This window comes from Aricia agestis, chromosome 20 (genome assembly GCF_905147365.1).
Source record: "Aricia agestis chromosome 20, ilAriAges1.1, whole genome shotgun sequence".
Lineage (NCBI taxonomy): Eukaryota > Metazoa > Arthropoda > Insecta > Lepidoptera > Lycaenidae > Aricia > Aricia agestis.
Genome location: NC_056425.1, coordinates 6,879,251 through 6,904,011, shown reverse-complemented (window position 1 = coordinate 6,904,011; position 24,761 = coordinate 6,879,251). Strand labels below are relative to the sequence as shown.

General features: G+C 36.0%; 2 protein-coding genes across 4 annotated transcripts; both read left to right on the top strand.

Moving 5' to 3' along the window:
* The first annotated feature begins 554 nt into the window (after positions 1 to 554).
* Positions 555 to 11,861, top strand: LOC121737204 (glutamyl-tRNA(Gln) amidotransferase subunit B, mitochondrial). 2 transcript variants are annotated; one of them, XM_042128806.1, is made up of 5 exons: positions 555 to 829; positions 7,328 to 7,504; positions 8,914 to 9,066; positions 9,448 to 9,620; positions 11,197 to 11,861. In XM_042128806.1, exons 1-5 carry the CDS (start codon positions 821 to 823, stop codon positions 11,846 to 11,848), a joined length of 1,164 nt encoding a protein of 387 aa, XP_041984740.1. In that variant the 5' UTR covers positions 555 to 820; the 3' UTR covers positions 11,849 to 11,861. The 2 variants fall into 2 exon arrangements, with proteins under 2 accessions (XP_041984740.1, XP_041984739.1); XM_042128805.1 differs by lacking the exon at positions 555 to 829 and adding an exon at positions 6,634 to 7,077.
* A 6,296-nt stretch (positions 11,862 to 18,157) lies between these two features.
* LOC121737124 lies at positions 18,158 to 22,414 on the top strand. Of its 2 annotated transcripts, none has more exons than XM_042128680.1 (3): positions 18,158 to 18,536; positions 20,962 to 21,088; positions 22,153 to 22,414. In XM_042128680.1, exons 1-3 carry the CDS (start codon positions 18,236 to 18,238, stop codon positions 22,310 to 22,312), a joined length of 588 nt encoding a protein of 195 aa, XP_041984614.1. In that variant the 5' UTR covers positions 18,158 to 18,235; the 3' UTR covers positions 22,313 to 22,414. The 2 variants fall into 2 exon arrangements, with proteins under 2 accessions (XP_041984614.1, XP_041984615.1); XM_042128681.1 differs by having other exon boundaries at positions 18,170 to 18,536; positions 20,962 to 21,130; positions 22,153 to 22,271.
* Positions 22,415 to 24,761: the final 2,347 nt, after the last annotated feature.

Below are 24,761 nucleotides of genomic sequence, written 5' to 3'. Positions count from 1 at the left end.
CAATGTAGCTCTGGAGTTGCTCCATGCTATCGGACATGAGACATATGTCATCAGCATAAAGATCAGAACTATAAGCACAGACACAATAGACATAACTACCAGTAGTTCGACTGCAAAGAAACGGACAGGTTTCAATATCTGTCAAATTCGTCGGGTTTCACTAGGATTATGATCGGATTGTCCCTCGCGCTGGCTGATATAATTTATTTTTAAATATTAAAAAAAAAAAAGATTTCAAAATTGGATTCTGACAATTTTAATCGCATGTGCCAAAACACAAACAACAAAACGACCAAAGAGGAACACGTCCATCGAATATGTCATAGTTTTAAATTCGTAGGTAACAAGTTAACAACCCTAGCGACGATTTTCGTCTACGTCAAATTTAAAAATTTCAACATCAGTTCTAAGTCGGCATTCTGTCTACTCTGGCACAGAACACTACCTACCTATACTGCCTTCATTCTAGAGGTGTGTCTACCTAGTGTTCATACAAAGAGTTTTTACGGCCAGCTGGTAAAAACCGATAATTCAGCCGCATAATCATGTAAACAGCGTCGTGTTGAAATCATTCGCAGTCAGACTGTTCAAACGATAGCACGCGTCATTTTATATTTTTTAATCGATAAAAATGTACTCGATCGCCGAGGCTACTCTAGCTGTTTTAGTTCTCTACCTCTTCGCATTCCTTTTCGAAGTGGTCACGGGCTTAGTAGTATAATGTGGATCTTTCTAGATTAAGTTAGGATTAAGTTAATTTAATAATATCAATGCAATTTAGTTTTAAATTAGTTTAAATGTTCGCTGAGCGTCCTGCTTGATGTTTTCGGTAAGTTGTTTTTTCATACTCATTTGAATAATAGGTTATTTCAATAAAATTATTAAGTTCCTTGTTTTTAAAGTATATGCGGATATCCTGCATTAAGTGTAGTATGTCCATATTATTAGCTACTTATTCATAACGGAACCTTTGCAATAATAAATTATTGTGTTCACTTTTCTTTTCTCTTGAGTCATCCTTAAGAGCCCATATGACCCTAACTTGACTACATACTTTAACCTAGATCTCAAAATCTGTAAGGTCTAGAAAACTGATTTTTTGACACAAGTAACTTCAGTTCATAAAGATTAAATGCTCAAGACGAAAACATGATTACTCAAAAAATGCTCGATAGTTTCTTTTTTACAAAAAACCTTGTTTTAGACACATTTTTGCTTGGATCTTCGAAGTTTGCTGTCTTTTCTTTAATATTTTTTAATATCTAAAAAGGTATTGATAAAACCTAAACTTGCTCAAAACACTTTTTTCATAATCATTATAGTTCGTCTTTTATTCAAGTAAAACTAACTCGGCGATGATTCCGCGCCGTCCTTTTTCACCTGGCATATGAAAGACGGGCGTGAGTGTGAAGAGAGGACGATGTTTGATTTTTAGAGTCAGGTGAGCTCTTAAGATGAACTATGTATACTTACTACTACTTACTACCAAGTACTACAGAAGTAATATTTACTAGGTACAGTTTGCTGTTTTTTTTTACTGTATTTTGCTTGAGAATTTTAATTGTCGTTCAACGTGGTAAATTCCTATTTTAATGTTTGAAGTACGCAACATGAAAATGGTTTTCCCACGTTTTTTGTTTCATCTGACATCAAAATATTGACACGTGCTCTTAACAAATTAAATATATTATTATTATTATTATATTTATGTATGTAATTGGTTGTTTGACATTTGTTTACAAGTTTTTTTTTTATTGTCCATCTTTAATACACCTTCGACTCCATAATATAGAAACACGCTGTGTAGGGGTAGTAAAGAACTATAGAGTGTATCTTTTTACTTGGTTTGTGGCTTCTTTTTATCCAGTTTGATAGATTAGTTAGGTAGAGCCCTAGATGTATGCCGTCCCAAAAACTATTGAAAGGTAGCTGTGCTTTACAAATTGCTATAATGGATGTAGAGTTTGTACCTATGGATTATGTTTATTTAAAGACAAAAAGAAACCAACAGTGTTTTTTATCCTGTGGGTCGCGATATATTTTTTCTTACCAGGGCGCGCAGGGGGTCGCATTGTATATAACAAACTAATAATGTCTTTTGTACAGGAAAAGCTTAAGGGTCCCCGCAGACTTACAATTTCAAGTTGGCAGACTATCGTACAAACCACAGAAATAGATCAAGATAGAAGCGCAATGTCGCTCCAATTTGTATGAACACGAGCGTGTCACTTTTTTCATACCTACTTCTATCTTGATCTATTCCTGTGGTTTGTACGATAGTCGGCCAACTTAAAGTTGTATATCTGCGGGGACCCTAAAAGAAACCAACAGTGTCTTTCATCCTGTGGTTCGCGATATATTTTTTCCTACCAGTGGGTCGTATCATAATGAACCATAATATCCTTTGTACTGGAAAAGCTTTTAAAATTTAAAGAGAGCCGCTACCACACGTTAACGTACAGTCTTAACATTTATATTACCCCTGATTTACGGTGAAAGTGTCACTTATGTGGTTAGCAAAAACATCAAAAGCCAGGAAATACAGTAAATACCAGCAATTATGGAAAAATGTCAACAAAATGAGGGGAAAACACGCATTCGCTCTATAGACTATATAGGCATGGGGGTTCGAGTAAGCACATATTGAGTTTCGGTTCTATGTATACTTAATATTTCTTTCACTTTTAGTATATAATGCTTGTTAATTATTATATTATTATTATTATTATTGTTATATAATCTGATCAGGATATTTTCAATAACTCTTATGACAAAATACTGTAAACAGGTAGCTAACCTAAAATTTTGGTGTTTTGGTACATCAACACACTTGAGGGCTGAGGCTCTCAATTCATATTATGCTGTCCTTGTTTTTAATCCGTTATAGAGACGAACGTTAATAATTACACATACTGTTTAATATACTTAATGAAGATTTTGACATAAGCCCTATACATTATCTGTCAAACTCTTTATTAAATGCATAGACTTAATATATACTGTCGTAGCATTATATGTTTATGAGTAAATGGAAGTTTCATCATTAAATGTCTCTAAGTGTGGCAGTAAATGACAATTTTACCAAATATCTTGTTTTCTCTTCCGTTTTTTCAACGCAGAAAACTAAATTTATCGAAAAAATGTTACTAATGATTAAATATCACTTGACAGCCGTTGTTGGCTTCGTCCATGAGTAGGTATCTGTAAATTTTAGCTCTGCTTCTCTCTTTGTTTTAAATCGTAAAGTGCTAGTACTATTATTAAAAAATATATATTTTAAGCAATTTACAACTTCGGCGTTATAAATGTCAATAATAGTTTTGCTCGATAGTTTTACTCGAAATCGAGCAAAAACCACCGTGTGGACCGCAAAACTCACAGCTCGAAGGCTCGCATCGAGCCAGTTTGAAAGCTCGAATCGAGCCGGCTTGACAATTTTTTTGACACTAGTTTTTATTATTCGTAGCTAATTTCCTTCGAACAGGAGTAAAACTATCGAGCAATGCTGAATGTGTGTACGAAAGCCCGAGCCGTGGTTTTTACTCTACATGATTGCTCGATCGAGCAAAACCGTATGTGAGTACTTACACTAATTCGTAAATCATTGAAGCATATTCGGTATCTACTTACAAGTTACATGTTACGTCTGCTTGGTCTGCATACAATGCTTCGAGCAAGGCAAGTACTCTGACCTCTGTTTATTCTAGAATTTAATTATCCTCATTCGTTTAAGTGTTACGCTACATTTTAATTTAACAATCCTTGTAAACATTCAAATTACGAATACGAATCGATACGAATATTTAATTACTTACAATATTTTTTTTAAATGAAAATTAAAAAAAGTATTATGTTCGCGTTGTTTAAAATATTATGTTCTAAATCAAATTATTCAAAGTCGAAAAAAAAAACATTCCCGCTTGATGTGTAGGAACTAGGAAGGTACCAAAAATTTTTTTTTAAGATTTCATGTACCATTTTGTCGGCATCATTAATATGTGCATTCATGCCAAATTACAGCTTTGTAGGTCCTATAATCTCTGAGCAAAACCGCGGACAGACGGACAGACAACAGACAGCTGACAGACAGACGGACAGAAGGACGGACAGACTGAAACCATAAGGGTTCCTTGTTGACTACGGAACCCTAAAAACAAGGAAGGAGGAAATCGTTTTATGATTATAATTTATAATAAGAATATATTAATATAAAGTAATATTAAGCATTGGTTTTTACATACAATACTTACATTATATTACAATTTTTAATTTTTAAATATTTTCCTAACACCTATGCTCCGTATTTTGTTCTAATTTTATGATAATTTTATCATAAATAATATTACATTTTACTCTTTGTCTAAGCCGGCCCCTAGACGATCAATTGTATTGTGCAATATCACGCTTCAATTTAATTGAACAGTTTATTTAACAATTAGATTGAAGGCGCGCGATCAATATCAACCCTTCAATATCAACCCTAGACGGTCAATAATATTACGCAATGTGTGATATTGCGCAATAAAATTGCTCGTCTAGGCGCCCGCTTACTTACTCTCATTGTCATGGGCCATGGCCAGTGACCACTGGCCACTCAAAGAGTACTCTAACGTAACTTATTACAATAATTATCATTACTAACTAGAACGGAACAGTCTTATTAATTAATAATTATTATTATATTATTTTATTGCTAGTTAGTCGGTAATTCGGTATATGTTCCTGTACTTAGTTTTAGTTTATTTATAATATACTTACTTTCAGACTTTGAAAGTTTAAAATTAGTCGAATAATAGGTAGGTACCTAGAATGTAGAGTCCATACGTAGAGTAAAGATAGGTTTTTACTTACCTAGCTAAGCAATACAACAGTACAACAATTAAGTACCTACTAAAAATATTTAATAAGTTACTTAATTGCACGTTAACAAAGTCGGTGATGATGATGATGTTTGCACTTTGTAGTATTTGATTATCACAATTTTTATCGAAATATGTATCATATTCATATAGTAAGTCTATATATATAAAACTCTTACGTGGGAGAGCCATGCTTCGGCACGAATGGGCCGGCTCGACCGGAGAAATACCACGTCCTCACAGAAAACCGGCGTGAAACAGCGCTTCCGCTGTGTTTCGCCGAGTGAGTGAGTTTACCGGAGGCCCAATCCTTTGCCTTTCCCTACCCTCCCCTATTTCCTTCCGTACCTCCCCTATTCCCTTCCGTACCCTCCTCTATTCCCTTCCCTACCCTCCCCTATTACCCCTTAAAAGGCCGGCAACGCACCTGCAGCTCTTCTGATGCTGCGAGTGTCCATGGGCGACGGAAGTTGCTTTCCATCAGGTGACCCGTTTGCTCGTTTGCCACCTTATTTCATAAAAAAAAAAAAAAAAAAAAAACTCAAAGGTGACTGACTGACATGGTGATCTATCAACGCACAGCCCAAACCACTGGACGGATCGGGCTGAAATTTTGCATGCAGGTAGATGTTATGACGTAGGCATCCGCTAAGAAAGGATTTTGATAAATTCCAACCTCAAGGGGTTCAAATAGGGGATAAAAGTTTGTATATAATAATACTTCTTAACGCGAGCGAAGCCGCGGGCAAAGGCTCGTATATTATAATCCTTGCTCATCCGTCTACGTAATGTTAATGTTTTACGCATGTAGGTGCTGGAAATTGGAATCCTATTATGTGTCTACTCTACATGACAAAATGTTTTATGTTCAATATTATTACAATAACAAGTTTTTAATTAAGTACTCATTTATTAAAATTACTATGTATAATGTATACAAAAACTATAATAATAATACTTATCAACTTCGATTTCTCAAAACGTGTTGAAATGCCAAGTCAAACAAGGTAGAGTCCAAAGTCCATCGAAACTCGAAAGCAAACAAGTATACGAGTTGGTAGGTGAGATTTGATGACAGACGTATTATATCTTATATCTTTAAACGAGCAATTCTTGTATATATTTAGGAAGACTAGACTTTAGTCTAGATCTAGATGAATTGTCATATCTTGGTGAATTTTTAAGCTATCAGTCATTCTTTCAGCGATGTTTCCTTTTTTTAAGGGTCTTTCAATTATCAATAAGAAAAGAACTCATCATGCCTATAATTATTGTATTAAAGAATATTGTTTTCCCACCATATATTTTATACTCGACACTAGCCATATGGGAATTAATGCAGTGCTATTTTCTATTAATTTCATTATCTTGCTAATTTTCATGTCACATCAATAATCATGCTAAGTATTAATCGTTTGTTATTTGCTAAAAACGCGGCCTCGTGAATTAGGTATCGGTTCGAGTATTATTTCGCATCGAGTGAAAAATAGCAATTCATTAACAGTTTGCTCAGCGGTGCGAAACAGCGCGGACGTGATTTTTAACATGATCGCAGACGGTTGCTATGCACGATAATATTAGCAATCGTATTTTTAGCAACTGCGATTAATTTAATTATTTCTAAATATGAGCATTTAACAATTAATTATTATGTATGGCTAGTGCTATTTTTACCAACACAACTGGCCATGGTTAGATAACCGAAGTGCCATAATAAGAAAAAAAGGCTTAAACGTCACATGTCAGTTTGACATTTCCTATTTGTAAACATTTCCATTTTCCATTCGGTAAACACTAATGTGTAAAAATTAAAATGATTTGCCACAAATTACATGCGAGGTTAATACATAAATGTAATAAAACATTCAATCGTGTTGCTACAGCGCCTAAAAATGAGAAATGGCAAAGTGTGGTCGGGTTAGAAGTGCACGCACAACTCAAAACAGAATCCAAATTGTTTTCTGGGTCTGAAAACACTTTTGGAGGGCTTGTTAATAACTGTGTATCTTTATTCGATGCCGCAATACCTGGAACGTTACCTGTGCTAAACAGAAGGTGTGTAGAACTAGGAATACTCACAGCATCCGCGCTATCTTGTAAGATAAACGAAACTTCGAGTTTCGATCGAAAACACTACTTCTATGCTGACTTACCTTCTGGCTATCAAATAACACAGCAACGCGCGCCGCTAGCTAATGATGGTGTTATTAATTTCCAGGTACTTTTATTCTAGTGACAATTTGAAGTTATTTTAGATATGAATTAAGATAGATATGAAATAAGATAGTAATGTTAGAAGTTGTTACATACAAAACTGACTACATCATTGAAGAGCTGGATATTTTTAGCATTTACTGTATTGATATTTGTTATCATAGTAAAAGCAAATTGTCTCAATCATCAGTCAGAAATATTATGTTGAGGTGACTTGATAATTTGTTTTTAAATGTATATTTCTATTATTACAGGTGTATACACCGGGCTATCACAAGAAACCATACAATAAGAGTTCCAAAATCAAACAGATACAGTTAGAACAGGACAGCGGGAAGTCACTTCATGATGCCGAGCTAAAACGGAGCTTGGTAGACCTGAACAGAGCTGGTGCACCACTTATAGAAATTGTCTTTGAACCAGATTTGGAGGTTAGTAACTTGAACACACATTGGCCATCACTAACTGAAACAAGCACTTAAAATTTTTGAAAATATTACATAACAAGTCATAGAATTTTTCATCCTTTTCAAAATTGCATTATTAAAGTGGGCCACAACTTGTTTATTGTCCGGGAACCATGCATTTTTCTGCAACAACATCAAGTAGTATGGATTACACTAAAGTTATACCTGATTATAGGGATGGCAACAGTCTTAGACAATTATATGGGCGCCGGTGAAATAATTTCCAACGGGTTCAGATTTTAGTTTTCTTTCTTTTCTTTAATTTTTACTTCTTACAAGCAGTGAGTCAGTGACTGTCTATTTACATCAATAATACATATTTTAGTGCCAAAACATTACAAACTATTTTTGTACGGCATGGTAATAGGGTTACAGACAGCTTTTTATTTGAGTAATTCCTGTTGATCATGAGATTCCCAAGGGGAATGGCCACCACCTGGCACCCCCCTGCCGGTGCCCGTGGACAAGTAAAACAATTGAGAATAGTACTTGATTATTTTGTTTAGCTATATTCATATTGATATATTATATTCAAAATTATTCCATTAATTTGAGTACATTAAATGAAAATATTATTTAATTAATTTAATATTGCCAACATGAACATTCATGAGAAACAAAAACAACATCAACAATAAAGGATTTACATACTGTTATATAATGTTGTGTAATTTTAGCTCTGAAATACATTTTGTTACTTCTTTAAAATGAATTAATTTTAAATGCTTACATCAATACTACAGTGTACTTATGATGGTTATTTTTAATTTGAATAATATAAATATTCTTACCGCCGTACTCGGAGACATTTAATTGTGACTAACCTTCAATTTAATGAAGAGTTTGACAGATAATGTATGGGGCTTATGTCAAAATTTTGAATTAATTATATTTAAGTAATTAATGTTCCACTCTGAGTGCAGCAGTAAATGTGAAAGAAAATAAAAATATATACATTGAATTTATTTTCTTATTATTATTTTCTTAGATTATTTATATTTTTACAAATAATAACAATGAAAACAATCTATAGCACATCACTTTTTCTTACTCAACATTACACTAACCACTACTCTGTAGCAAAACTAATAAATATAAAGTCCATACTAAAGTATGTCTGTCTGTTTGTTACCTCTTCACGCCAAAACCTTGAAGATTTTGCTGAAATTTGGTATTGATACTTTAAGTCGAAAAGGACATAGAATAATAATTATTATTCTAAAAATGTACAGTACCCTCGCAATAAAGTAATTTTGCCGCAACGGAGTAGAAGGTGTCATCTAGTCCTTTAGTAAAACAGTTAACATTCAAGATCGTATGGCTCAGTTGAACTTTTTACTTTTCCCCTTAACTTCAACATCTCCAAATTGCAGGATGGCGAGGAGGCGGCGGCGCTGGTGAAGGAACTGGTGCTGATAGTGCAGCGGCTAGGAGCATGCTCGGGCAAGATGGAAGAGGGCGCTCTGCGAGTGGACGCTAACGTGTCCATGAGAAGGCCCGGAGACCCACTGAATACACGGACTGAGGTGAGAACTTCTTGTGGCTTACGATTCCCTATTTACATTTTAGTTTACTAGTTCAAGCTGATGATCAACTGTAATTTTAATGAATAGAACATTGCAGAGAGTGATGGTTTGCCTTGCCTAAAAAAGAAGACTATGAGTATCATGTGTTAAACATAGATGGCGTTGAATGCTAGTAACGTTGAGCTATGGTTAGTCTATATAAATAAAAATGATTTTAAATGTTCGTAGAGGTCTAGGGAAGGTTTATATTAAGAGGAAATTAATTCAAAGTTTACTGGGTCATTTGACATCTAGTTCATATTTAAAACTATTCTGTACGGCTTCGCCTTTTTGTTGAGCCTCGAACATTGAAATAAACTAACAAACCCACTAATTTTCCAGATAAAGAACATCGGCTCGGTCCGCGGCGTGGCGGCGGCGGTCCGACACGAGATAGACCGTCAACGCGCTATACTGGAGGGCGGAGGACGCATAGTCAACGAGACGCGCGCCTGGGACGCCGCACAGAGAGCGACAGTCGCCATGCGAGATAAGGAGGTGGTGCAGGATTATAGGTGGGTTTTAAGATACAAATAAATGTTTTATAGACAAATATTTAAGCCTTACATTTTCCACCACTTCCTGATTAAAGTGCCGGATAGGCTATCCACAACTTATCTGACAGATGGAGTATGAAGTATATTTCAGATAAGTTGTGAATAGCCTGTCCGCCACTTATCAGGAAGTGGTCAAACAGGCCCTATTTTACTTAAGTGTTCCTCCCATTATCTCTCAACAAAACTAGCTCATGACTTATATGGTTTTCTGTATGTTAAGGGCGACAAAAATGATGTTTCTCCAGGGTGGCTAAATAGCTGATCAGCCCCCGTAGACAATATGGATTTGACATTAGTATTCGCTAGCAAAGCGATGACTTATGTCAAATCGCATACATTATGTAGCGATAGCGTTAGCGTTAGCGCTTTGCCACTTGTCTACAGGCCCAGGCCCTGAGTGCTACTTTTCTTTAAACCGACATTGGTCTAGCGACCCATGCTGCCGCTGCTTTGTAGTAGCGGAAAGCACAATGAAACCTACAGCCTAGGTCATAAAGTGGCATTTTATTTGAATTTTAGTCGGTCGCGGTCACTTATGGCAAAGATCAGAAAGCCACCTTAGTGTAGTGGATCGTGTCATTTTATAGAAAAGTTACCCGCGACTTCGTCCGCGTCAACAAAATGTAAAATACATAGGTAAAAAATAAAAAAGTAAAAATATGTCCTCCTTTTTTTTGGAAGTCGGTTAAAAGTAGCCTAAGTTACTCGTTATTACATCAGCTATCTGCCAATAAAAGTCCCGTCAAAATTGGTCCAGCCATTTCAGAGATTAGCCGGAACAAACAGACAGACATACAGACAGACAAAAATTCTAAAAATTGTTATTTTGGTGTATGTACCGTCTAAATATTCATATGCATGTAGTAAAAACCGGTTATTTTAATATTACAAACAGACACTCCAATTTTATTTATATGTATGTATGTATAATAGATGTATAGATTACAAAATAGGAACTTTATTTGTGTCCTATGTTTGTCCTGAGTATTATAGCAGCAACAAAACTTGCCATTCAAGAGTTGAACTTTGGAGTAAACTTTTTTTGTTAATTAAATCCATCGACATGGTCATAACAATTGGGTTGTTTACAAAGTTTTAGTTTCAGACTAATGACCATACAATAATAATACTTAATAAAAATGTAATTAAAATTATGTTTCCCATCCGGAAAAAACCTTGTTTATGACAATTACTTTATAATGTTATAAAAACCTACTAAGTATGCGTAATGCGATTAATTACATTTTTTATTTTAACAATTAAATGTTATTTTGTTCAAAAACTGATTAAATGTTTTAAAGTTTTATGAATATTTTTGTTTGGTTTGTCCTTAACCAAAACAAGTTCTTTTTCATAGCATTGTTCATTGAATATTTTCTTTTAAGTTATAGAAAAGAATATAGCATTGGGCATATTGCCTTCAATAATTATTGTAATTATTGAAGAAGGCGTATTTTAGCATTAGCATACCTACTTTAGAATGTTTAACAAGAATATTCTTGCTAATAATAATATATTTTATATTTCATTACAGATATATGCCTGAGCCCAATCTACCACCTCTCCGGCTCAACTTGAAGACCAAAGAAGACAGCAAAGATGTGATAAGTGTGCCGCTAGTTCTAGAACGAATGCCGGAACTCCCAGAAGATTCCAGGAGACATCTCATAGAGGAATTCAAACTGCGACCAGAGATGGCCATACAACTTGTAAACGAACCATACCTATTGAAATACTTCAAAGATATTGTTACAGAAAAACTTGAAGCAGCAAAAATCGCAAATATTCTCATTAATGATTTCTTAACTGTACTAAATAAGAGAAAGATTAATGCAGAAACCTGTGAAATATCAGCACAACAGTTGAAGGAACTATTAAACTTGGTTTTTAAGAAGCAAATTAATTTGGATGTATTCAAGAAAGTTTTAGAAGAACTCTTGGAGAGACCTCGAGCGAAACCCTTAGATGTAATTAAAGACAAAGGCTGGTTACTTATAGTAGACGAGGATATAATATCGAAAATGTGCTTAGACATTCTCAAGAATAATCCTGATTTAGTTAGCCAGTACAAGGGTGGTAAAACCAAGGTTTTTAAAGCTTTACTAGGTGTGATGGCTAAGGCGTCGGGGAATAAGTTGGATATGTCGATAGCGGCTAAAATTATGGAGGAATTGTTGAAGAAATAAATTATTTATTTATGACTTGTTTTATTGTTTTGCAGGTATATATACTTCTTATATTGCCTGCAGCTTTGTTATATAATATAAACTCTTATTATACAATGTGTCCCGACACCGGTGTCCGATCCTTTACTGTCATGATGTACCCTATGGCATATTCTATCGATAAATTTGCCCTCAAATTTTTTCTCTCCCTCACGGTTGTAAAATGGCAGCTATTTTAGTTTTTCTCGAGTTTTCATACTTAGCTGACCAATACTTCTCATGTAAATATCCTATGAATATTAAAAAATTGGACACCGCCCACCGGTGTTGGGACACATTGTATAAGTAGGTATAGAGAATACCAAACTTCGGGCTAATCGGTGCAGTGGTTTAGAAGTTAAAAGGTAATCAACAAATATATATGAATGCTATCAGTATAATTTTAGCCTTAGTTATAGCACAATAGACATAACTACGTTATAGTATTCAAAATAATATGTGATAATTTGACAAGACCTAACAAAGTACGTGAGATTAAAGCAGCTATCATACTCTAATATTATAAATGAGAAAGTGTGTCTGTCTGTTACATCTTCAGGCTTAAACCGCTGAACCGATTTTGCTGAAATTTGGTATGGAGATACTTTGAGTCCCAGGAAAGGACATAACATTCTTTTTATCTCGGAAAAATGTACGGTTCCCAAGCGATAAACGAATTTTGACGCAGCCGAGTTGCGGGCATCGACTAGTAACTATAAAATAATAATATTATTATGATGACAAAGTTAATTTAAGATACTCATACATAATATTATGCAGCATGAAATTTATTCAAAGGCATATGGCGGAACAACGTTATTTGGTCGGGCATCTTACTAGACCACCACCTGTATCTACGCACACGTATTTGCTTGAACTATCAGAAAAATTGATTGATAGAAGTTGGTTAAATTGGCTTGACATCACCACCAAATTACGTAATTTGGTGGTGATGTCAAGCCAATTTAACCAACTTTAGCTTCGCGTCTGCCTATGAATCTTTGTCTCTGCTGAAACCATAAAGTTAATAATATAAGTAGGTAGCTAGCGGAATAGAGCAACAATCTCGAGCTGTCAAACGTAACCAAAATTGGTTTTCATCTGTGTGAAAAATATGTGTATGTACCTATACACTTACACAAGCATGATTGAACATGAATTCTATGAGATTAAACTTTCAACGTGCGGCACGTGCCGACTGGACGCCAAAAAAAGAGTGCTGCTGTCATGTATCACACGTCTCTTTTTACCACGCAATGTTACTGATAGTGACATCTCTCTTGCTCAGGCCTTTGTTTCTCTATTCCGCTAGGTATATTAACTTTATGGCTGAAACATAATATACCATTTTCAGATAGACTTCAAAGCAGAACAATGCGGTGTCACATCGCGTTACAAATTCAGAAATACGTTTATTACACGCAATGATGATGTTTAAGGATACGACTGGGTTGTTCTACTAAAAATCCATACTAATGTGATACTAACATAAATGCGAAAGTGTGCCTGTCTGTCTGTGACCTCTTCACGCCCAAACGGCTCAACCGATTTTGCTAAAATTTGGCATGGACATACTTTGAGTCCCGGGTTGACATAGGATACTTTTTATCCTGGAAAAATGTACGGTTCCTGCACAATAAACGAATTTTGGCGCAACGGAGTTACGGGCGTCATCTAGTTGACCTATATTAAGTTCTATGTCTAAAATGCACCTAAAGTAGGTACTTACCTACTTAACGTTGACGAAGGGACCGTGGCATTAAAAGTTTGTTCATTGCAGAATACGGATATAAAATATTGTTGAAAACGAGACACGTAAATCTTATTAAAACCTGATTTGCAAATCGCAGATTAAAACATGTCCAGGTAAAATGAAGCCTTGGAAAAACCCATGTCCGTGGAACTCTTCCATAAATTAATAAATAAGTAACAATAAATTTGAGGATCACAAATAAAAATCATTTGTTTGTGATCCTCAAATTTTACACACATTGTGACGAGGCGCAGCGGAGCCGCAATTTCCCAAGTTTTAAGACCGACTTCGCAATGTTTATACAGGGTATAACAAAACGTGCTAATATTTTAGGGTGTGCATGGGTCTCCTTCATAGAGTTTACCGTGAGAGTAGCACCGCTGAAAGAGCAAAAACTATTTGTGAACTAAGTTGAAAAAAAGTTACTCTTTCAGCGCTGCAACTTTCACAGTGAACTATATAAGGGACACATACACATCCTAAATATTACCACCTACTTTTGTTACACCTTGTAGGTATAAGTGTACTTACCTTTGGTACTTACCTATAATTTTATTTGTTTTTGAAGAAAATCTAGTATTATCTAAATACTGCAATATAAAATCGTATATCGCTGTAAGTTGTAACCTTAAGAGGATACAACAGGGGCTAGAGAAATGAAAAAAAAGTACGTGTAATATCTATAGCTGTCTCTCTTACCTCAAGCCGATACCGCAGAACGCGATAGAGACAACTGCAGAAAATCCAGAAAATCAACGATTCGTTGTCCCCTGATTCCTTCTCCAAAACTTAACCGATTTAATTACTTTTTTCATTAAATATTAAAAAAAGGCTTGAGCTGTGTTCCTATGTTTTGCTTTTTTTGTATAATCTAGCCAAATCTGTTTTCTGGACGTTTGAACACAGCGGAAAATCTGGCCATTTTTTGGGTTTTTGAACGTTCATATCTTATTTAATAATTAAATTATGAAAAAAAAAGAAAACATAGGGACATTGTATTAGTGGCCGTAGATATTCAGGAAAAAAATTATAACTCTACTAGCATTATCCAGGGAGGAAACAGGGGACAACGTTTGTATGGAAAAAAGGGCGGTGTGGAATCCTCTTAAGGGTTTAGTTAACTCTAAATTCTGCTTTAAAAAGTTTATACAAATCCAGGCTACATAAATTATTACAACACATACCTACATTACTTTATGTTTAGAGGTCCTGATTCTCAAAGGTTAACTGCCTTAAATAACGGCATATTATTATAAATTAGCAACTTAATATTAATATTATTCGAAGCGACCGTTACCATATTTTTGGCCAAATTAATTAACAATAACTTGTGAGAATTCTATAAGTTTGTAGATGTCGTCCACAATGCCGTTCTCGTCATGTACCTACAAACAATTAAAATTTTGTTTTTTGCACGGGACCTGTACATTTTTCCGATATCCTGTGTCCTTTCTCTTAAAGTATCTCCATATCAAATTTCAGCAAAATCGGTTCAGCGGTTTAGGCATGAAGAGGTAACAGACGAATAGACAGACATATAGAGAGACAGGCAGACCTTCGCATTAAGACAATGAAGTGTCAGATGTTGTCAATCGCGGCTTTGTATACAAAATGACAAGTTTTTGACAGGGAGTCAATGACCGCTACCGCCACGTTTCGCCGAGTATAGTATAGTATGAAAGTATAGATTAAAATATTATTTATTTAGTATTTAGAGTTTCAGGGCATATATTTTATACTAGATGCCCTGAAACTCCTGAAAGCGTGCATTTTTCGTGAAAAAAAATTCTATGCCCTTTCCCTCTGTCCTCGTCCTTTTATTTTAGAGTTTAAAAGAGCGAACACAAAACAGACATACTGAACTATGTACTGCGTCTTAGTTTAGCATTATCTGCGTAGATCATTTGTCCTTTTCAAAGTAGATTAATTAATTATTATTTATTAATCTATCTACTTTAAATAGTTCTATGGGCATATTCCTCGGTAGCCATTCATGTTTGGTCACGAGTATTTACGTACGGTCGTAAGGATTATTATGCCGCGGCGCGAACGCGCGGTTTTGCGGCTATACCGCGAGATTATAAGCAAATGTATGTAATGATTTATTTATATAGCGGCGCGGTCACACTGTCGTTCACATACTTTAATTTGCTTGTCAGTTATCCATGGGCGTACCCAGGTAGGGGCAGGGCTGCCCTAGAGGCCCTAGAAAAAAAAAATAAACGTAAATTTTCCTGGCAAGTGGGAATTAAAAACGTGTTATACCTACTCTGCGCAAAATGAAGTTTTGGAAACAAAATATATTTTCAGTAAAAGTGAATTTTCATGATTTTTTGTTTCAATATACCATACCGACTATCTTCTTGAAACAGGTATGCAGCCCCCCCCGCTCTCCCCCCTCTGGGCGGGCGCATATAAATCCAGCCAAAAGCGGCCTCTCGACTCACGCCGAGAACCGTCAATTCAATGTTAACTGTGAGCTGTTGGATGGATTTGATACGATTCAACGTGGTAGAGCCACCTTCGGCACGAATGGGTCGGCTCGACCGGAGAAATACCACGGGCTCGCACAGAAAAACGATGTGAAACAGCGCTTGCGCTGTGTTTCGCCGAGTGAGTGAGTTTACCAGAGGCCCAATCCACTACCCTATTCCCTTCCCTACCCTCCCCTATTACCCTATTCCCTTTTAAATGGCCGGCAACGCACCTGCAGCTCTTCTGATGTTGCGAGTGTTCATGGGCGACGGAAGTTGCTTTCCATCAGGTGACCCGTTTGCTCGTTTGCCCCCTTATTTCATAAAAAAATAAAATAGTAATAAGGCGACCAAAATATTATGTAGGTCCGCCATCTGCCTATGAATCAACTTCTTTATTGCTAGTTAAGTAGGTACAATGTATGGTGTAAAATGAGTGGCAGTCTTCTACCGTGCGTTTATACACCAGGGGTTAGAGAAATGAAAAAAGTACGTGTAATATCTATAGCTGTCTCCCTTACCTCAAGCCTATACCGCAGAACGCGATAGAGACAACTGCAGAAAATCAACGATTCGTTGTCCCCTGGTTCCTTCTCCAAAACTTAACCGATTTAAGTATTTTTTTGATTAAAGATTAAAGGAGGCTCTGTGTTCCTATGTTTTTTTTTGTATAATCTAGCCAAATCTGTTTTCTGGATGTTTGAACACAGCGGAAAATCTGGCAATTTCTTTTGCGTTTTTGAACGTTCATATCTTATTTAATAATTAAATTATAAAAAAAGAAAACATAGGGACATTGTATTAGTGGCCGTAGATATTCAGTAAAAAAAAAATATAACTCTACTAGCATTATCCAGGGAGGAAACAGGGGACAACGTTTGTATGGAAAAAGGGCGGTGTGTGCCTCCTCTTATCGCGTAACTTTCTGCCTCGCACTGTAAAACTCTAGAACGAGCTGTCTCGGTAAAGCTATTGCAGTTAGCAGCTAGTCTACATGCATAAATCTAGTCGCACGCACACCTTGCTGAAGTCTTCCGAACTGAAGCGACGTTAGATGATGTGTTAGGTTTATTTTTGTTTCGGAATCTCTTGATTCGGCCGCCGCGCTCAAAGCTAGCTTTTATTATTCGTAGTTAAAACATAATAATATCTTTATTCATTATATTATAATCATTACGGATTATGACGTTATCGCCGAGAGCGTCCTCCGTCGTAACAAATGTTTACAAACACGACATTGGTATGCTGCGGGCGGCGGGCGGCGAAGGTTGTCGTTGCCGATGTGCACGCGCCCCAAATATTCTAAACAGTAGGGCGGCTCAACCATACGGTCTTCATGAGGGTCAATTCAGACCGCAATGCGTTTCGGCATTTGTAAATTTGTACTAAATCGACAGATTTCAATTGCGTAAGACGTTTGCAAATCTGTCAAATCCATAGTTTAGAAATGCATTGCCCAACGCGCGCAGCGTTGCGGTTGAACTGACCCTAAGTCGTTTTGGGCATTTTTTAACTGACTTTATAAAAAATAACGAGGTAATATTCGGCTGGATTATATATAGGAATATTGCGCAATTTTTTTGGATGTTTAACGATAGCTCCGCCGTTTGTAGCCTGTTTTTCATGTTTAAATACGGTTTTACTTGGGACACATCTGACAATACAAGCATAGCGCGATGTGTTGTATATTATATAAGTTGGACTTTGGAGCAATCCTTAAAAACTCCTTTGTCAAAAATTCGGCCCACTGCATTTTGAATACTAGTTCCTACATTAAGTAAAGCTACGTTTTAAAAAGTTTCAGATAAAATAGTTTTATTCCTAGTAATAATTATTATCTTATAAAAATTAAATAACTATAATTTGAAATCTGTTCGTAAATCGTTCGTCAAACCTTTTGGCATTACGTTATAAATTATAATAAATTAAGTTTTTTGAATTTTAGTAATTATAATTTTAATTTACGATGTCAAGATTTTCCTCGAAAAAATACCTCAGTTTTCCTGTTACAACGTGATCACATAACGTCAACTCAAAGGTGCGAAACCCCTGCCTCTTATCATCGACGCGCAACCCAATTTCTTCTCGATTCATTCCATTATTGTCCTTACGCGAGTCCTCTCGCCTTGAAGAAACTTCAAAATGATTAAGAGTATTTTCCTGCTGGCCTTAATTGGGTACACGTCGAGTTCCGTGCCGGTGGAACCATCGGATACCTTTCCAGTGGAAACCACCGTCAGCGATGGGGTCCGAAGTTTGGGTTTCAACGTCATATATGGTGATGAAGACATGACTGTCATCAACCAGGTGGTGAAGGAAGCTAACGTGGATATGCGGTCCAAGGTTAATCTGGACCAGGAGCTACCCAGGTTGCCCGTGGAAGACGTTAAATGTCTGATGTCCGTAGATCGGTACTGCTCGAAGGAGATGCTTCAGATGAAAAGTAAGTTATCCTCTTTAACACGCTTAATCTTGGGATGTATGTACGGTATCTTTTAGCACGATTTTTACCTATCTCCAGTAGTCTAATTAATTTGAAACTTTGCATACGTATTAAGAGCCAATGACAATGCAATAATTAGTTAAATTTTTTTAAAACAAAAAATTAAAACAGCATGTTTTTTTAGTTTTTTTAACTATTTTTGGAATGTAAGTTTTGTGAGAGTTGTTTTAAGTTTTCACTCTGAAACATTTTAATGACAAATTAACTTTAATTTTATAACCAATTTGACAGAAAATATCTGGAGTTCAATACGAAATCTCTATTAAATTAAAATTAAATATTATATTATTAATTATTATCATAATATTAATACGCGAACGAAAAACTTTGTAACCCTTTTTACGAAAAATGACGAAACGTAGGTGCATGAAATTTTGCATAGTTATAGTTTATATGGTGAAGGAGTGCATCGAGCTAATATTATTTTGAAATTATGCTTTTATCATACACTTTTTTAACAAATAAAACCAAACACACACTGCAACACACACACTTGAAAGATGACAGATTTTTGAGTGACAAGCCTATATATTCGAATTGTACTCTTTTATTTCTGGTTGAAGTCGGTTGACAACAAGTTGACAAATTGAAAATGGATTATAGTTTTTTTTTATTGAATCTGAGATACTATTATACAATGTTTACACGGCCAGTCTGAAATCAGCTGAGTCCCAGAGACAAGAGTTGAAAAAAATATGATAAAGTCAATATTTTTTTACAAAATATATTATATCGTTGAAACTAAGGTCGAATTTCGACCATTACGCGATCTCTAGTATTATAATTTTATAATCTCTCTAAGTGCGGCCATAAGCTTTGTAAATTCTAAATGCGTTGAGGTTATCGAACTTTATGTGCATAATTTGTGCATAATGCAGTCAAAGACCTCTGAATGTGTTGATTTGTTTATTTATTATGTCCTGGATTTATTTATTTATTATTATATATTTTCGTTGAGTTCGAGAATATAATATATAAAAATATTTTTCATAATATTAAGTGATAGAAAATAATAACTGTACAATGTACATTTTCCGGCATTAAAATATCCTGTATCATTTCCAGGGTTTCAAATTGTGTCTATGCCAAGTTTAATCTAAAACTGATAGACAGACAGGTAGACAAACATTATCGTATTTATCTTATATCTTTAAACGAGCAATTCTTGTACATATGTCGCAGCCGACTAGTTTAAATAGCCGTTCAATCAAACAGTTAGCCCTTTGATTGAACAACGCCATTCAATCACACGGCTTTACGTCGTTTAGTCGACTTTTTGACTACAACGTTCAACACTACAGCTAGACGACGCTTAGCCAACTGGTTTAATGGCAAATTAACTAGGGTGACTATTAGTTTAATATGTAATTTGGGAGAATAGGAAATTTTTTGTATTTTTAAATTGAAAGATTTTTCTCGGATTAAGTTTAAGAGGTGTCCAAAAGTTTAATGCAATAAGTAAAAATAAAAAATTGTGAGGCTTGTTTTGTGACGGTCGCCGGCTGCTGCCGCAGCACGCTCGCTGCACTCGCTCGGCTCTGTGTTGTGGTCTAAGTTCTAACCTAACCTAACCAACTTTTGGACTTTCTGGATTGTGTTTGTTTTTGTTTTGGCGGGAGGCTGTGCCCCTCGAATCCCCCTATCGGGGGTGCTGAAAAAACTGTATTCTAACTAATTTTGAACATATTTAGCACATACAATAATTATAGCTGATTTATTATTTATGGAATTGCAATAAATTCCTTGGTGATGTATTTCATAATCCCGTAATTTCTCCTCGAATATTTGTTGAAATTTTGATTCACTCGTATGTGCCTCCATAATTTTTGTATAAAAAGAATAACACTTGTAACTTTTATTAACTACTTTCTTTCCGAAAAACAACCACAAACACCAACAAACACCTGCTAGTTGACGCCATATTGTAAATAAAACGCACCTAGCGCCGCAGCGGTGCGCGCTGAACTACTTCAATTAGACGGCGGCTTTTAAATCAGCTGTAGTGTTGAACGTTTTGAGCGACTAAAATATTCAATATAAAAGCTAGACGTGTGATCGAATGGCGTTGTTCAGTCAAAGGGCTAGCTGTTTGATTGAAATATATTTCGGAGGCGATAAATCGATCTAGCTAGGAATTATTTTCAGAAAATGTCATTTTATTCGTGTTTTATCGAATACCGAGCAAAGCTCGGTCAAATAGCTAGTAATATAAATGGTAAGGATTACCTATAGTCAATAGGTGTTGGCTCGATACGTAACTTGACTAGTTATCTCATTACGACGTCCTACAATTTCTTTCATACTGTATTTCTACCTCCTCACTAACCTTTTTTTTCCACCTCAACAATTCTACCATTTCTTCCAGAAATCCTCATCCAAGCTCTGCAAGAGGACTGCTCGCGATGCAGCAGCGAAGACAAGGAGCGGGCTGGTCGGGTGATAGCGGCCATGATGGCTCACGACCCCGTCGCTTGGAAGCTGTTCCTCACCAGGTACGACAGCCTGGAGCGGATGCAGAGGATCCTTGGATAGATGTAAGACCCTCAAATTATTCTGCCATTGGCCAACCGCCAACCACTAGGAGAAACTGTTGTTAGCTATAAGGTCGCCTACTTATAAGTATATTATTAGAGAAGTTGATTCCTAGGTAGATGGTGATATAAGTAATTTTGTCGCGTTAAATCAAACCCATCAGACCGATCACAGCTTAACATTGAATTGGCATAAGCCGACCACAATATGACGTAGGTCTGCAACTGCCTAGAAATTAATTTCCTCGATGTTACAATAAATAATTTTCTATTCTATTCAATTCTTCTGTGTCCACCACGAAAACCCTTTGATATTATCTCAGAGAGCCCGATAGATATCTATATAGTAAGCTATCAAAGGAGTATGTTTTTAAATGTATGGAGTCTGGTCCAAATTTCCACTACTAACGAGACCTATAATATATTAAAATTGTCTACTAAATACTGAATCATTATAACCAGCCCGCAATCAAAAATACCCTATCAGTGAAAAGTTATGGCTGAATGAAAAGTCATGTTTTTACCATTTTGTATGAAAAATATTGTAGATGTAATAAAAATATATTGAGTTCACTAACGAGACCCATATTGACAATAAGTCAATATGGGTCTCGTTAGTGACGGAAATTTGGACCACTTTACTTCATTCTCCTTTTATAAGCCTAGTTTTGTCCGAAGCTTCGTAGGCACAAAATGAAAAGCTACAGGAATCGTTTATTTTCCGACAAAGTTATAGCCTATATAGAAAAACTTATCAAATTAGATTGGATATTTTACAGTTCTTTACAGTAAAGACTTACTTTTACAGTTCTTTACAGTAAAGACTCGTTAGTGACGGAAATTTGGACCACTTTACTTCATTCTCCTTTTATAAGCCTAGTTTTGTCCGAAGCTTCGTAGGCACAAAATGAAAAGCTACAGGAACCGTTTATTTTCCGACAAAGTTATACTCGTAGCCTATATAGAAAAACTTATCAAATTAGATTGGATATTTTACAGTTCTTTACAGTAAAGACTTTTTTCAGATCAGCTCTACTAATCTTGCCTGAGAAGAAGCCAGTAAAAGAAGAAAATCCACACTTCAAAATTATCAGCGAACCAGAAACTATGCCGAGCAGCAAAAAAAGATTTTTAATGCCTGGAGCCAGTGTTAGAGTGAAAAGATTTGCTGTGGAAAAAATATAGAGATTAAAACATTTAATAGATATAGAAAGTAATTTTTAGAAGTTTTATATTAAGTATAAGTTGTTTCTGATCTACATTGTATTAAAGTTAAGTATAAGATTACTTTTGTTTCTATTGTAACCTTTGTTGCTCGATAATGAGTGGCGGCCCTAGGGGGTGGCGAACAGGGCAATCGTCCGGGGCCTCGCTCTTGCAGGAGCCTCGCAAGGTATTTTTTTTGTAAGACAGAGGGCCTCGCAAAGACCTTTCGCCCGGGGTCACGCAATGGGTAAGGCTGCCACTGACGTTTGCAGTATTTAAATAATTAACGGCAGCCACATAATTATTTTAGATGTGAGAACGGCAGCACTTAGAGTAATTACATCATACATTATATGACGACCTCTGTGGCTCAGTGGTGAGCGCGTTGGTAGCTCAAGCCGGGGGTCGCGGGTTCGAATCCCGCCGACGGAACAAAAAGTTTTCAATGTTCCCGGGTCTGGATGTGTATTAAATATGTGTATGATATAATAAAAATCTTAAATATATGTATAGTATAAAAGTATTAAATATATTTCCGTTGTCTGGTACCTGTAACACAAGTCCTATAGGTACTTATCACGGGGCCAGACTGACGTGGTGTGAAGCGTCCATAGATTAAAAAAAAAAAAAATAACTTTACTTTAATGAAGATTTCAACAGAAAATATAGTCTGTCAAAAAAGTGAAGAAATTAAGAAGTGGCAACATCGTAGTTTCATAACTTTTTTCTTAGATTGATTTGAAAGGGATGACACTATATTGCCACTTTTTAACTTCTTCACTTTCTTGACAGACCTTACGTCTAAATATTCATGCAATTAAAGTAATAAATCTCTCTTAGTACGGCCATTGGTGTATATGAACAATAACTGGCGCACTTAAGACAAATATTAGGTACTTACTTAATTACTTAGGTTGGGTTGCACCAACTAACTTTAACTATAACTGTAACTTTAACTTTACCTATAACTACAGTGCAAAATGTCAAATCTTTGGTTGGACGCCATATTTACCTTTCGCTCATACGTATATCTGAAAATTTACTATGTTTTACAGTGTTATATTTTTCCTGTCGATTTTTACGGATAATTCAATTTTTTATACCCTCAATCCCGTTACCTGTAGCTTCAATAAAAAAATAAACGCCACAGACATCTGTGAATTTCTTCAGTTAAAGTTAAAGCTTAAAGACGCCATATTTAACTATAACCATAAGTCATAACTTGAACTTTAACCACGCCTCTGGTGCAACCCAACCTTAGCTGTCTACTTTTTTTTTATGAAATAAGGGGGCAAACGAGCAAACGGGTCACCTGATGGAAAGCAACTTCCGTCGCCCGTGGACACTCGCAGCATCAGAAGAGCTGCAAGTGCGTTGCCGGTCTTTTAAGAGGGAATAGGGTAATAGGGGAGGGAAGGGAAGGGAATAGGGGAGGGTAGGGAAGGGAATAGGGTAGGGGATTGGGCCTCCGGTAAACTCACTCACTCGGCGAAACACAGCGCAAGCGCTGTTTCACGCCGGTTTTCTGTGAGAACGTGGTATTTATCCGGTCGAGCCGGCCCATTCGGGCCGAAGCATGTCTCTCCCACGTATAAATAATAAATACTGTGAATATAAATATGTACATAAGCCCTATAAATTAATAATGTATCACGTAATCATGTGGAATTTACGCCGCAGAATTGCGGCGTGGTGTGTTTAGACCTCTATATTAGCTTCATGGTTTAGACACCAACAGTTTACTGGCGAGTGGCGGCTACTGCCATACAACAAGACGTCAATCGCTGATAAAAATACCATTTTGCATTTTTAATATATTTTACGCCTCTAGTCTACCGACGCTGCCACAGAATACACATTAGACGCTGCGAACTGCGAAACAGCGGCGAACCGATTTACTGTCTCATCCGCTACACGACAGTGCGTTATATTGCATCTCGCTCTATTGCTGTTTCGCATATTTAGCAGAGTTTTCGCAGTTCGCAGCGTCGGTGGACTAGAGGCGTTAATGAGATCAAAAATACGTCAATCTAGTTACTTAAAATTTTATCTACATTTTATATTTTGAGGAGAATTAAAAATATTCAAGTATTTTCCTTAAGCTAAGCAACATTTCCCTAATTTGCCTCGTATTTTCAAGGTCGTTTAAAAAAAAAACTTATATTATTGCGTGCAAAATTAAAAATATTCAAAAATTCATTCACGTGTCTAAAACGAGCTTCTTGCCACACATTTTTTTTTAAAACACGGAAGTCAGTTTAAAAACGTGTTTTCACTTGCCCTGTCAGATTTGTAAGGGCAACATGATTTACTTTAGGGCACTTGCCTTTAGCATGTATCAAATTATACATACGTATTACACGGTTTGACGAAGTTTGCTTATCAGGGAGCACAGATTACCCATGATTGCTTTGAAATCATGATTTTG

Bases quoted from the DNA above. Each gene is read 5' to 3' on its own strand.
- LOC121737124 (XM_042128680.1), top strand. From the start codon at position 18,236: ATGATTAAGAGTATTTTCCTGCTGGCCTTAATTGGGTACACGTCGAGT. The intron at 18,537-20,961 runs GTAAGTTATCCT...CATTTCTTCCAG, and splicing joins GGAGATGCTTCAGATGAAAA to AAATCCTCATCCAAGCTCTG. The intron at 21,089-22,152 runs GTACGACAGCCT...GACTTTTTTCAG, and splicing joins TGGAAGCTGTTCCTCACCAG to ATCAGCTCTACTAATCTTGC.
- LOC121737204 (XM_042128805.1), top strand. From the start codon at position 6,673: ATGATTTGCCACAAATTACATGCGAGGTTAATACATAAATGTAATAAA. The intron at 7,078-7,327 runs GTACTTTTATTC...CTATTATTACAG, and splicing joins ATGGTGTTATTAATTTCCAG to GTGTATACACCGGGCTATCA. The intron at 7,505-8,913 runs GTTAGTAACTTG...TCCAAATTGCAG, and splicing joins TCTTTGAACCAGATTTGGAG to GATGGCGAGGAGGCGGCGGC.